This window comes from Engraulis encrasicolus, chromosome 12 (assembly GCF_034702125.1).
Source record: "Engraulis encrasicolus isolate BLACKSEA-1 chromosome 12, IST_EnEncr_1.0, whole genome shotgun sequence".
Taxonomy (NCBI): domain Eukaryota; kingdom Metazoa; phylum Chordata; class Actinopteri; order Clupeiformes; family Engraulidae; genus Engraulis; species Engraulis encrasicolus.
Window position 1 is genome coordinate 40,057,979 of NC_085868.1, and position 15,265 is coordinate 40,073,243.

Sequence of the window (15,265 nt, forward strand, 5' to 3'; positions counted from 1 at the left end):
GAAAAGACAAAATTATTCGGTAGCACTTCACAATAACCTTCTGCATAAATGGTTAACTAATGGTCAGAAATCCCGCACACTGTCCATTCTACCAACAAACATTAATACAACGTTTCGGTCATCCGACCTTCTTCAGGACAGAAACGTTGTATTAAAAAGTTTGTTGGTGGAATGGACAGTGTGCGGGATTTCTTTGCACTTTACTGACAACCCCGCTGGGATAACATCCTAGGCACCTGCCCAACTACAGAGGTGTGCAAAAGCGTCTTTATTGAACTAACTAATGGTCAGCTAATGGTTTGTTGTGCATCTATAACATTATTATAAGCAGTTATATATATATCATTATCAAATCAATTGTATAACACTAAACATTTGCTGAGGACAATAATATATTAGGGCTGCACAATTATGGGAAAATGTATAATCACGATTATTTAGATAAAAATCACGATCACCATTATTAATCACGATTATGCAGCAGAGCTTCAACCCCCCCCATTTTCGGGGCGACATAATGATACCTTATTATTAGTTAACCATTAGATTACCAACATGTGTGTTTGCTTATGAACGTGCAGTAACTACGGCAGCATTGAAACTTAACCATATGGCATTGTCAAGATTCAAGATTCAACTGTTTGTTTTCATTGTCAAAAAGGAAAGGAAATTATGTCAAGATAAAGGAGATTTAATATGAAGACCATTTTCAGACTAAACTCAATTTCAGCTAAAGGTTCTGCACTCTGTCTTTGCAGGACAGTATACTATAAAAAAAACACAAACTATAAAAAGTAAGATATAGGATTTGTAGGCATGTACTTTCATGTAGGCATATGTTTTTTATGTATCTTTTCTAGATCTGTAGTTAGCGCTGGACATCTGACAATAATTAATTGTACTGTGTGGCTGCTGACATCCTGGTTGTAGCTAGTTCCTCTTTTTTTTCTTGATTTTCAGGTTCCCTTTTAGCATCCAGCTTCCTCTGGCAACTGACCCCCCCCCCCCCCCCTCTCTCCCCCCGAAAAAAAATTACCCTGTTTAGAGTGATATGAACAGGTTTATGTGGCTTGGTACAGTCAGTTTCCACCAGGCAGCAGAACAGACAACATGGAGATGAAGGTGGGTAATCTTCTATATCAAGCTGAGATGTATTGTGACTGTAATTCTTGTATAGGTGGATATTAGGGTTTTATTGTATTTTTTGTTTGTTACTTTTGTGTACAGAATTAACAGCTGAAAGTGGTTATTGGGGAAGCGAAATATGGAAACAACAATTTAAAAAAAAAATGTTTCAGTTGTACAAATCCGATGGCGGAAAGTAAAATAATTGGAGTTTAGGTGGCCTTGCGGGGTATGTTGGGGGGGTTGGTTTCTATTCACTTTTCTCTGACTTTGATTTTCCTTGATCTTGAAGGATACGCCAGTTAGCGGAGGTGTCACCATCCTCCACACAGCCCAGGACGGGAAGCACCACTATGAGATCGAGACCGTTCTGAAGGACAAGAGGGCAAAGAAGGAGATTTTCATGAGGTAGGCAACAAGAATTTTGAACGTCTTTGAATGTTTTATGAAACTGTATGGTAGGAGCCACATACTTTCTCCTCTTCCATGCACATATTCTATACACTGTAAACCCAGACATCAAATGTACTTACCAAGACTAATTAAAATGCACTAAAAAATAGAAGTTTGATGGCATTTCTGAAGAATACTGAGTATTGACAACTTATTTGAGGAAATAGTTGTTCAGATGAATATGTTTTAGTTGAATGGATTAAATTCATAAGTTTTGGTTATGACCCCGCCTCTTTTTCTTCAGGCTGCACCAACTGGCTTCTACCCAGATGTGGGCAGTTGAATGTATTCCTGCAGTGTGTTTCATGTTAACAGATCGTTTCAAATTTCAACTGACAATATGGCCACGCTGCAGCATCCAATTTTAAATCAGAATATTGCCACCTAGTAAAATTAGGCTATCTTGTGAAGTGCCATTGCACAATTGAAAGTCAAATGCTGCATGACATAATTGACATTGCCTACCATCAACCAGGAACAATGGTAGTGCCCAATCAACCTGTCAATTAGTACCTGCCCTCACTTGAGTACATAGGACTGTTACAAGTTCATTGAATTACTACCTGCAGCTGCCACATGCCTGATTACTCTGGTCACATGGTTAACTTTCACCTCTATAAAAACTCAGACTGTCACAATGCTTGAGTTGCTTGCCTAAATGACTGGTTCGCTGGCTCTCTGTCCGGCTTGTTGGTTAGTGAGCTAACTGACCGACCAACTGACTGTTTGTTGGCCAGCTGGTTGGCTGGCTAACTGACTCTTTTGGTTGACTGTATGGCTGGCTTGTTAGCTTGCTAGCCATACAACTGACTTGTTTGTTGGTTAGTTGGCTGACTAACTGAGTGTTAGTTGGTTAGCCGGCTCTTTGGCTGGCTAGCTGACAACTGACTCTTTTGGTTGGCTGGTGGACTGGTTTGTTGGCTGGCTAGGTATTTAGTTGGTAGTGAGTATTGTGGTAGCATGTATCTTTTTGGTGTGTTGCTTACTTGACATTTCAGGATTGTCTAATTATGCTCAACTAGAGTATTCTATGCACACTGGTTAATGTACTATCATCCAGGAGATTACAATAATTAAATGGTAATAATATTGCACATACTGCAGAAACTTGAATTTCTCAGTGGTTATGGATAGTTTGGTCTATTAATACAAGAGAGCAGTGTGATGGACTGGTTCCATGCCACAGTTGTCTCAGTCATGGTGAGGAATGGGAGGTGCCACAATAACATGGTAGCTACCTCTTTTGTGGTGATGAATGGAGTTACAGTTAATCTTACGAATGATGGTAAGTTTAATCGACTGGGAATTTAGTACATTAAACTGGGAATTTTGCATACAATAACTATAGATAACAGTTACTACTGTGGAAGATGGTGGGTTTAATCAATTTGGACTTAAGTACATTTAACTTAAACTTTTACATATAATGAGTATATACAACAGTTGAGGTCACAAAAGATTGTAAGTTTAATCATTCATAATTACTTAGTTTTTCTAGGGCAACCACTTTTCTGGGTTTTTGTAAGTAAACTCAACTTATAAGGTTTTACAGTGTACCAGGGACGTCAAGCTCAGTTGCGGGCGCCAAATCTGGCCCGCGGAGCCGTTTTATTCGGCCGGCGAGATCATTTCAAATCTGTATTACTGTTGGCCATCATACACCATTAACATACAGCGTTAAAGACTAGAACATTAAAAAAGACTGGACACATTTGGTGTGTCACAGGATTATGAGTGGGCCCAGGCCAGTGAAACAGCTCACACTCATATGCAACAGAATATATGCAGGCACATTTTGAACCATGATGGGAATCTGTTTTTGAGATTTAAATATGAGTATTAAGTGTGTGTACATTTTTCTGAATAAATATTGAGTGCGGACTGCGACTTATTTTGGCCCTTGATCAATTTGAGTTTGACACCCCTGTCCTATATATCATGAAACTTCCATGAGATTTCCAATGTTCCAAGGTGGGTAATGTGTGGGGGGTTTGTGGAGATTGCCCGGACCTTACCTGGACGAAATTCTCCCAAAGAAGGTCTGAATGGCAAAAACATAGTGAGCAATAAAATGACAAATGTAATGAACGGTGTGTGATTTTTTTTTCTGTAAACCCCTTTTCACAACCATAGTCTAGGTCTGTGAGGCAGTGCCCCACCAGAATATGCTGTGTAAAATAATAATGATATTATTGTTCAGAGATGCAGTATTATTACAATGCTTGGTGAGAATATATTGTCGAGCTTATTTTTGGTCTATTTTGGTTCATGTTAGTTATTCAGTTTATTGAATTATTCACTTTGACCTTAAAATTGACCATGGTAAATCGTTGTTGTTTTTTTTTTAGTGTGGTTCAGCACGTTTTAAAAAAAATACTATATGGTTCAATTATGGTTTGGCTATGGTTTAACTTTGACAATGGTTAAAATTGACCATGGTTTTGCTCTGACAACTAACCATGGTTTTATCATGATTTATAATTATTCATTAAATTGCACTTAGCTACCACTTTTTTATCCAAAGCACTTTTTGGTGACAGTCTGTGGAGCAATGTGGGGTTATGTGCCTTGCTCAATTGCACTTCAGCCATGGGTGGAGATGTAGGGAGAGGTAAGGGTGGGATTTGGACCTGCAACTCTGTGATCTTTAGTCCAGCTTCCAAACCATTACACCATGGCTGCCCACAAGTTTTCATGTTTTTTTGGGTAACCATGAAACCCACAATTAAAATGGTTAAATATAGTCACAAACCATGCTGAAAAAAACATGAAAACCATGGTTAGTCAGGAACCACAGTTTTCATGGTTACCCTCAAACACATGGATTAGCCATAGTAATACTATGGTTGGTTCAGAGTACTTAGAGTAACCATGACATATGGTAAAACCATGGTCGATTTTCGTAAGGATGTTGTGCTATACTTTTCCCACAAACCTGCCGCGGTGCCCCTAGCACCTTGTCACAGTGTCCCAGGGGTTAAAACCACTGGAATTGAACCTATTTATTCAGCAGTGTTGTGCTTATGTCTCTACTTGCAGAAGAGGAGATAAGATCCTGAAGATCAATGGTGTAGATGTAGAAGATTTGTCTCCAGAAATGTTTGCAAAGATGCTGTCTGAAGGTAATCCCATGCTGGTAAGTTTTCAGGTCTCGAATCCATGCAAATGTAATATTAAAACACATCTGGCGAGCTCAGCGGTCATGCACGACTTCTCGTAGGTGGGACAGGAAGTTGATTCATTTTCCCATTTTCAGTTAAAAAAAGGCAATTTCTTGCGTTTTGCGACTTCAAAGGTAAACATTTTTAACTTCAAGCGTTCTGATATGACTATGTCATATGACTATGATATGACTATGTAATTGACTATACAACCCCTAAAATGCAAAAATCGGGACTTGGCGTTTGACAACAACAAAACCTGCAGACTGCAGCTTTAAGGATGCAACATGTGTATTCTGGAAATAAACCAAAGAGATTTTTTCTTCTTCTGCCATCTTATGTTTGTAATAAGTTAGAAGGGCTTGGCAGTAATTGACAATTGATAGTCCTCTGTGTATCAGATTAAATTAATCATAATGGTTATTTTATGTACATAGTCACTTTTTACCAACACACATGCTTGACACCATTTAAAACAAATTTGCTTTAGATGGTGTCAAGAATGTACGATAAAATGAATTTGTTCAAAGAAAAGCACCCCATCCGTAAAATCAAGCATAGTAGTGGGACTGACATGGTTTGGGGCTGCATGAATGCTGTCATCATTGGAAAGCTGAATTTCACCAAAAGAAACGTGCATATCAACTTGTACTTTGACTACAGAAGCAGATCATGATCTTCTATGGGATTTTAGCAGGCCAGCCATGGATTTTAGTATAGGGTGGACTCACATTTGTGAGGTGCATTTTGAGATATAAATAAATTGAAGCAGCTATACAGGTATAAGTTGTACACTGGCTACTGTTCATTGTGTCAAAGTGAGGTTTTTAAAAAAAATGCTGTCCCATTAAAATATATACAAACCCCAACTCCGATGAAGTTGGGACGTTTGGTAAACAGTGAATAAAATCAAAATGCTATCATTTTCAAAACATTCAATCTATTCATTAGATGGAGAATAGTGAAAAGAAAACATATTAAGTGTTAAAACCGAGAAAAAATATTGTTTTGGGGGACATATGTACTAATTTCTAATTTGATAAATCCAACACGTCTCAAAAGAGTTGGGACGGGGACAATAAATGGCAGCATATGTCGAGGAAGACTAAAAACAAAACAAAATTCAACACTTAACCGTTAAATACATTAACCGATGAGATGATTTTATATAAAAAACAGTGTTAATTCCTATCTTGGACATGATTTCACCAGCTTGAATGGTGGGTGTATTCCTTGTCATGTTTTGCAATGTTTTCCTTTCTGTAGTGCTTACAGTGTGACAGCTCTTGACCAAAAACCCACCATTTTATCACCTGCTGGTCCTTATGATGGAGCCAAACTGTTAAAACATAGTAGAGAATGCAATTTGACCTTACTATGTGGCAGTAATCGAAGATCTCCCTTCAAAATATAATGCATGAGTGGCTTTTCATGCTGTTTAAAACCCATTTATACCATTCAGCACTGTATTTAAATCTACAGATGAGTGAGAACATCTTAACCAATGCACTACTGCACCCGCATGCCATCATGGAGGCTGACTTTTGAAGCTAGTACTAACACAAGTTGGATGGTCCATTTTCACTGTAGCACAGGATGTGCAATGCTCTATTATTGTCAAAAAGAATGGACTTCTACGACTTCTGCTGACTTCTGTAAGCAAAGGACAGTTTCCCATGTCTTCTGGGTCTATTTCAAGTGAGCTCAGGTGCTTAGGAGAATGTTACACCCCTGTATCATTTTCATGCATTAAGCATTCTTAATATGGTCAATTTTCAATAGGTCTAATTCCTGGAGTGCTAGAGTTAGACTACAGCCAATATATATTTCATGATGTCATGAACCTATACAATGATTTTATTAGCAAAAATATGTCTTATATACACTCAATCGTGGTAAATCAAAGGGAATTCAAAAATGTATGTAATAACTATGGTAATTATTCCCTTTGCATCTTTAATTCTGAGTGACTCAGCCTCTCTGTGATGATCTTATACCTGGACACCTATTTTGTCCGTCAGTACAATTCATTTTGAAATGTTCTTCTTTGTTGTTTTATCTTATTTGGATGTTTACTAAATTTCACTGATCCCCGTCCCAACTCTTTTGAGACGTGTTGAATTTATCAAATTAGAAATGAGTACATATGTCCCCCAAAACAATATTTTTTCTCGGTTTTAACACTTAATATGTTGTCTTTTCACTATTCTCCATCTAATGAATAGATTGAATGTTTTGAAAATGATAGCATTTTGATTTTATTCACTCTTTACCAAACGTCCCAACTTCATCGGAGTTGGGGTTTGTACTTACAAATCTGCTGAAATGTAAGGGTTGTGCTCACTTCTGTGACATACTGTGTGTGTATATACGTGTATGCATTTATATATAATAGGGTGTATGACGTGGTGTTTTGTGGTTTGGTTACAGCCCAAATAAAATGGAGCAAATAAAACTGTTTTAAGTCAACGTGCTCCAAAACTATATTAGGATCTTTTTTGCCATTGTACAAGTCAAGTCAAGTCAGCTATTATTATCAGTTTCTTCATATGTGCAGGAAATTGAAATGCCGTTTTCTCTCTCACACACACACACACACACACACACACACACACACACACACACACACACACACACACACACACACACACACTAATATAGTATATCACCTTTGCCCTGTCGCCCTTTCCACAGACAGTCCACCAGGCCGGCTCTGATGCTCCAGTGGTGATCCATCCGGAACCAGGCGACATGTGCCCCTTCAACAAGGAGGACACGTTTCTCAGCCTGTGCCTGGACCTCACCACAGAACCCGGCGACTGCGACCAGGTGACCAGTGTTGCCAGATTGGACAGTTTCCTGCCCACTTGGGGTGTTTAAGAGGGCTGATGGCGGGTAAAAAAGGGTATTGGGTGGGTTTTATGTAGGTTTACAACACATAGACAAAATAGAATGTTAACACATAGAAATCAATATAGTTTAGGTTAAATTGGGTGGGATCTAGTACCCTCAGGTGGTGTTTAAGCATTACAGTAAGACAAACAGGGCTACAAGTACTTCTCGACTAAACCCAGGGATGGCCAGAGCGAGTTTTTTATTTTACATTGGCTGATGTTTCGGCGCTTCTGCATCTTCCTCAGAGTCAGAGAGTTGTTTTCTTTAGCATGTTTGGGCTGGAAATCATCGGTCACATCTGTCAACCCTACAGGTGACGCTGGAGAGCGAGTGCGACCAGGAGTGCGACCAGGAGGATGAAAACATTCTGATGGTGGTGGAGATGCTGGACACCAGCGTGTCAGTGGTGAGGGGACGAGGGTGCGCTCACGGGGAGACGTGCAAGGACTGCGGCGGCACCGACTGCAACCTCGACGAAGTGGTCATGATGTCGAGCAAGATCTCCCTTGGTTAGAGTCGACCACCTTTTTATCTTTTTTTATGTACAGTATATATATATATATAAATAATTGGTGGGGAACTTTTATTCCTTTATTTGAAAAGTGTGAGATGGTGACAGGAAGTGAGTGGCGAAGAGATAGGCCGTGTCTCAAATGCCGCACTTGTGCACTTCGGGCACTGTTTTTCAGTGCCTAGGGCGCTCACGCTGAAAATTTCAGTTGAGCCAGTGCACTGAAAGTGCCAGGATGATCCCCTAACAATGGCGGAAAAATGCAGTGCTTGAATGATGGCTCTGATGATGGACACTGCACGCCCTAAACGGCGACCATGTTGACAATGACACGTAGGAAATGTGGCATTCAGTTTGGTCAACAGTGTCCTAACTCTGTAAGTAATGTTGATGGGACACCAACCTTTTCATGCCAACCAAAGTATTGTATGTGTGTTATTGTTGTCATTTGGGGTGAAGGACATGGAAATACAAGCACCAGACGCTGCACATTGTAAACAGTAGCGAACTCATATTTTGGCGAGCTAATGACATGCTCAGCCGTCACTCCCAGCGAGGGCACAGTGCATAGTGCTCAAAATGTTCCACAACACTATGCACTAAAGACCTCAGTGCACTGTGCACTGACTGTCAGTGCACTGACAAAAGTGTGCCATTTGAGACACAGCCATAGGCTAGGATCAGGAAATGACCTCAGGCCAGAATTGAACCTGGGTCCCAAGCGTGACCTTGCTGTTTGAGCCAGGGCCCGCGGCTTTCATATTTTTAAACCCTAAAGGTAACCCTAGTTCTCCCTGGGTAAGAGCCTATTTTCTTAATTTTCTTCAACCTTTGTTAACAACCTTGAAATCACGTTTCCAAACTTGGTGTGCAGAAGCTTCTCACAGGTGGCCTGCACTCATTGGTTCGTTCTGCTGCCCTCCAGAGGTCAGAATATGCACTAAGCAGGTTTGGAGGTTGGAAGTGTGAGTGCGTTTTAATATGCGACCTTGCCTCCTCCACTTGCCTCCTCCACTTGCTTCTCGTCATGATGACATCACTGACAACAGCATTATATTTCAATATCTTGCAAAAGTTCAATTGTAAAGTCTTTTTCTCATTTGCAATTGGGATGGTGAATGAAAAACAGTCCCTCAAAAGTTGTTGTGGCAAGGCTGACAGCTGGGAAACTTTATCGTTTTCTCCACGGAGGAGGGGCCAGGAGGCGGGACGAGGAGACAAGCACAAGTGGAGGAGGCAAGGTCACATATTGGGATGCACCTTGTGTGTCTCATAGAGGTAGAAAATAACACTAGAGGTGACCCCGCCCCCCTTTTTACGGCAGTCTGTAGCGGCCATTATCTGTAGGTAGATCAGAGAGATGGAAATTAACGGAGAAGGAGGCTGACCTCTGTCAAAAATGGCTTAATCATGTGAAAATGTCCATCAACACACTATACAAGGACAATAGTTGAAGTGTGTTGCTAATTATGTTCATAAAATATATAATTTGATTTTTAAATGTATTTAATCGACTCATATGATTTAAGAAGATATTTAGCCTGACATTTCATCTGGTCTTTGATTAATGTGTTACTTCATATTCACACATGTGCACGCATGTTCTCCATTGACTTGCATTGACTGAAGGTGCCTACACTACCTATGGAAGTTGGGGAAGTTCCATGTGCCGTTTCCCAGTGCTGTCGCAAATTGCCGTGTCACCTCTAGTGTTATTTTCTACCTCTATGGTGTGTCTGTACTGTTCTCCGTGCTACAATGCGCTTTTAACTTGATGACGTATGTTGCATATGGTTTCATAGACACACACATGCACGCCACTTTTTCTGATTCAAACCAGTAGTCGTATACAGTATACCTACTTTTTTTCATGTAATGATGAAAAGGGCTAGTTACAATTCATTCTGTAGGGTCACTGAAGATGAAAACTCATTTTTATTTTTACCCCATGGAAGTCAGGAAAATTAGAGTGTCAGAATTGACAAGTTAGTTCACCACTGAAAGGATTTTGGGAACAGTTAAAGATGAAATTGAAATACTAATTCCTGTTTGAAAGAGACTCTTGTTGCTATTTTTTGAGGGTTTATAGGTTTCAAAATAATGTTTGAGGTGACATATGGTGAGGTGACAAATGATGGTGCATCATTTGCATGAAATTTTGTCAGATGTTGTTATGAATGAATTATGTTATAATCCTGCGTAAGTTTTAATATGAATGGTATAAAACTTGAAAACGTCACTGAAGAATCATGCATTATGTTACCACTACACTTACTGTATTCATATGCCTGAATTCTTATTCCCATCAGTGATGCAATGAGCTATAGATTGTAAGAAATGTCACTCAGATGTCATTCTTCCTTTTGAATTTTGTTTTGTAGAAGAGGAGGTGTTAGACGTTTAAAAAAACAAAAACTTTCTCCTTTTCTCCTCAGTGTCTAGAGGGATTCCTAGTTTTCTTCAAGATAAAACCGAGAACAATGTTGCCTTGGAGACCCTTCTGCGTAGGGGTTTTGTGAGCCGTTCTAGTCTCAAAAAGACACCAGCAATCAAGCCAAAAGTGGGTAAGTCTTAACCCAGAGACGGAAAATCATTTAATTTATTTAAAAATGATCACATGCATTTCTCAAACAGTTGCAAGCTTAATTTATTAAAAAATAAAAGGAAATACTGTGCTATTGTAAAATGCTATGTTTGCTTGATTAGCTGCAAAGATCACAATCTACTACTACCAGTCGGATGAAGTGGATGGTACATGTAGAGGGCAGCCTGTTGTCTTGAACTTCTCGGGTAGCGACAAATTTCTTCGATGCTCCAGGCATCCAGACAGTAATGAGGTGCAAGTAGAGGTCAAGGTAGGTGTCCATTACAGATCACTCTCCCAAATGCAATTGTCTCATCTGAAATATTTTTGCTTGGATATCAGTGTCTAGTGATTAAATTCTTCTTTAATAATATGCATTCTTTTATTTTATTATTAATTTACAATATCAATATCAGTCACTGTTTTTATGAAGATAAAATCCTCACCTAACCTTTTTCACATCGTCTTACATTCACAACTCAAGAGCACCAGGCAGTAGTATAACACTCATAACCTGTGTATGTTACCTTTCAAATGTGAGTGGTAGGGCGTATGATTGCTGTATTGTTTTGTTATGACTGATTGTGGGAGGGAAGGTGTGCTTCCTTTGATGCTATGTGTGGGAGTGTAACAACGAATCATGAATGGGTATTTCATTCTAGCATTACGAGAAGAGCAAGCTGAAATGCATCCAGAAGACAGACGACCAGAGCCTGGCCTTTGTATTTTACATGACATCTGGGATGGATAATGCACGCGTGTTTGAATCCGCAAACTGCGAGGGATGGTTCATTCATGCTAAAGACAAACGTTGCACAATGAGCTGTGCCCAGAAAGACGACTCCTTCTTCTTTATCATACGTGGTAAGACATCCTGTTGAGCTGAGTTGAGATGAGAGCTGTAATTTGACTAATTTAAAGGTACACTGTGTAAGATTTGTAGTTGTTCATTTCCAGAACTCATGTTACCCATTCACTAATGTTACCTTTTTCATGAATACTTACCACCACCATCAAATTCTAAGTATTCATTATGACTGGAAAAATTGCACTTTTCATACATGAAAAGGGGGATCTTCTCCGTGGTCTGCCATTTTGAATTTCCAGAAATAGCCATTTTTAGCTGTAAAGAGGACTGTACTTGAGCCATACCAGAAAATATTAGTTTATTACTTAGTAAACTTTCGTGAAAAGATCAAATTTGGCAATAGGCAGCCCTGTTTCAATGAGCAGCATAGTTGCAGTACCTTTTTTGACAATTTCTTTTACAGTGTACCTTTAAAGTCAGACAAGGTAGCCAAAAAAATCTTCTACTTAGAGTAAGATACTTCAAGCATTTCCTGGATCCATGTGAACACCCCTTTAGGAAACCAAGATAACGCAAAACACGCCCACTCAATGCAAAAGCGTGTGCTCAAGTTGGGTCTCCTAAGGGGGCGTTGTCCCCTACTTCTTCTTCTCTTTTTGAGGTGTTTGCGCAAGACGTGCGCTACCGCCATCTACAGCGCTACGATGACTTCATTGATTCTCAACCTCAGGACTCCGAAGTTCTCCTAACCGAAGGTCTCCTAAAGGGGCGTTCACCCGACATAAAGTGGATACCGGAAAATAAACAAAATGACGCTTCTTGTTAGATCCACCTTCTTTGGTAAGCTACTTCAAGCATTTCCTGGATCCCTGTGAACACTCCTTTAGGAGACCTTAGGTTGAGATTAAGTGGAGGTCCCTTGGCAGTGTAAGATGGCAGTAGCGCACATCTTGTGCAAGCCACCACCAAACGCCACAAAAAGAGAAGAAGGAGGGGAACAAACTTGAGCACTCTTCTTTGGATTGGGTGGGCAGAGTTTGAATTGTCTTTCTCTACTAGACGATTCTTTGAGTTAGCCTACATGGTCTGTCAAAATCATCATGTTAAATAAGCACATTGTCATATGCAATATATATACATGTGAGGGTATGTTCTCGTTATGTTAAATACGCAGCAAATATCTGTAATATACATACATGTAAGGGTATACTATATTTTCTATATGTTATATATGTTATTTTATATGTAATACAAACCCAAGTCTAGAGACGAGTCTGGTATTCACTGCATTTCACTGCTATTACGCCAATCTAGTCAACGTAGTGAACCATGTCTAGGATATGAATAAAATGTCAATACACATAGTCATCTGCAGTGCTGCCATTGTCATTGAAATAAGAAATGTTGAAAGCTGAGTGATGAGACTTCTGAAAACTTCTGTAGGCCATGTAACTTCTTCATACAGTACAATTTTAATGAAGATATTTTGACGAAGATCTCGAAACGGTGAAAGTGTGAAGTAAAGAATATTCGTGGACTGTGGGGGAACTAAAATAGTGCAGGAACCCAGATATCCTACCATGAACCCACTATCCTGTTGCCTGTTACCTGTTGCTTTAAAAAAAAAAAAAACCCTTCAATATGTATTTAATAAGAACATTAAGAAATAATATTACTATAGTTTGTTATATACCATATGAAAGCTTGGAGTGTGTAGTATATGGATATTATCATATTTTGGTGCACCTATTACATTTGACAAAATGTACAGTATATGATGATAAAATGTGACACAATGTCTAAGATCTGATTTTTTTAAAACTTATTTATTCCTATATCAATGTAAAAGCCTTAAAAGTAAATATGTTTACAGTGTAAAAGTCCAAGCACTAATGTGATGATGTCAGTACTAACCACAGCTTAGTCATCGGCACTGTCTGTGTCACTGTCACGGTCCATGGTTGGTACACACTGCCATGAATTGGAAAATACAGAAAAGGCATAGAAAAAATATGTGTCTGTAACTCACATAGGTAGGTACTTAGACTGGCTTGCCACAATCTCTTTCTCAGGTGCCTAACCCTTGAGGAGCAGCCATTCCCACTAAGCATCTCGGTGAAGACACACAGCAGCTAACAATGTCCTATCATGGAACCAGTGAACAAAGCCATATATTATTTGAGGTTTCTGTTTATTATTAAGTAAATATTATTTAACTTATTTCATTCATCCAGAGTCATTTCATTTGGGTTTTTGGATTTATCATGTATTTTATTGTTGTTATTGAATGCTGTAAACGACCCCCCCCCCTTCACTTACTGTACCATGTTAATAATTCAGTCGGCTTCAGTCGGCTATGGACATTTTAAATGGCTACCTGTATGTACTTTACTTTTTTACCTGAATATTTTGACGTTGTGCAATAAACCCATTGTAAACATTACTCAAAGGTGTGAATCACTTACTGTTTACTCGATATTCAGGGAGGAAGTTAGCCAAGGCTCTATTTAAACTAGTGTTTCTCAACAGCCCCCCAGGGGGGGGGGGTGGGGGGGTTGGGGAGCCTTAGGGGGGCGCTGAGAAGGATACAGCTGAAACAGGGTGGGGCTTAGTTCCCATTGGGGCATTATTCCATTTTATTTTTCAATACTAAGGTGGGCATCGGCAGCCTTATGATGATGTCCCAGGGGGCGTTGGAAGGCTTGTAAAGACATCAAGGGGGCATTTGTTCAAAAAAGGTTGAGAACCACTGATTAAAACTGTCTTCTACATAAATCATCACACAGTCTAACTAGAAAAACATCAGTGTATACCTCTCATTTGTGTAACTAAGATATGCACTAAACTAAAATGAGTTCTCAGATGATAAACAGGTCACTTGCAGGAAAAGGATGTGGTGAAGGTAAGGGGCTCAGAGATGGAGCAAGGTATGAAAAAAACATGACCATGCCTGCACAACGCAAATTGAGGTGTGATATTTGCAGCACATCAGTGGAAAACATATGCCACCTATGACTCAGTTTAATAAAGGACTCATTAATAAAGTTATATTAAAGAGGGTCACGGGCTTGGGCACTTCAACACAACATACTCTCCACCCTCACACACAAGCATATAAGGTCACAAGCAGCCACGAGGAAAAGCTACATCAGCACACAACCCAGGGCTGGCACAAGGCATAAGCGAACTAAGTGGTGGCTTAGGGGGCCCACGCGCTACCAGGGGCCCCCTGTGAGCAGCAAAAATCAAGGAAGGCTACAGTTTGTTAAAGAGACTTTGTAGCCTATAGCAGAGGTTCCCAACTTTTTCTGTAGGGATCCATATTTTTGCCTATAGGATTATGAAGGATCTGATGCTGAGTAGGTGGTGGTATGGGGGGCCCGGATTAAATTTTGCTTAGGGCCCCATTAAGGCTTGGGCAGGCCCTTCACAACCAGACAGAGGCAGATGAAACATGGAGCCAAAGGTATTGTTCACATCTCACCTGCTTCTATAGACTCCGTAGATGCTCTATTTATTGTCGCTTTTTAGTAGCATTACTTCTGGAAATAAACTACTAAAAATATTACACAGTGCACCTTTAAATTGAATTTTGATTATGCCTCTGCCCATCGAGCCTGTGTGTCTGTCAAACAGATTTTTTTGTTAGCGTGATGAGTTTTATATGAATGGGTGGAGGGATGCACGCCAAATCTTCTGTGCTAGCGCCCTGATAGTTGATGAGTGGG

At 39.7% G+C, this 15,265-nt stretch overlaps 1 protein-coding gene across 1 annotated transcript; it reads left to right on the plus strand.

Moving 5' to 3' along the window:
* Window positions 1–1,040: 1,040 nt before the first annotated feature.
* On the plus strand, window positions 1,041–13,980 carry il1fma (interleukin-1 family member A). Its single transcript, XM_063211904.1, has 9 exons — window positions 1,041–1,122; window positions 1,418–1,533; window positions 4,618–4,714; window positions 7,434–7,568; window positions 7,948–8,143; window positions 10,581–10,712; window positions 10,852–11,000; window positions 11,392–11,593; window positions 13,610–13,980. The coding sequence occupies exons 1-9, from the start codon at window positions 1,111–1,113 to the stop codon at window positions 13,615–13,617; spliced, it is 1,047 nt and encodes a 348-aa protein (XP_063067974.1). The 5' UTR covers window positions 1,041–1,110; the 3' UTR covers window positions 13,618–13,980.
* The last annotated feature ends 1,285 nt before the right edge of the window (window positions 13,981–15,265 follow it).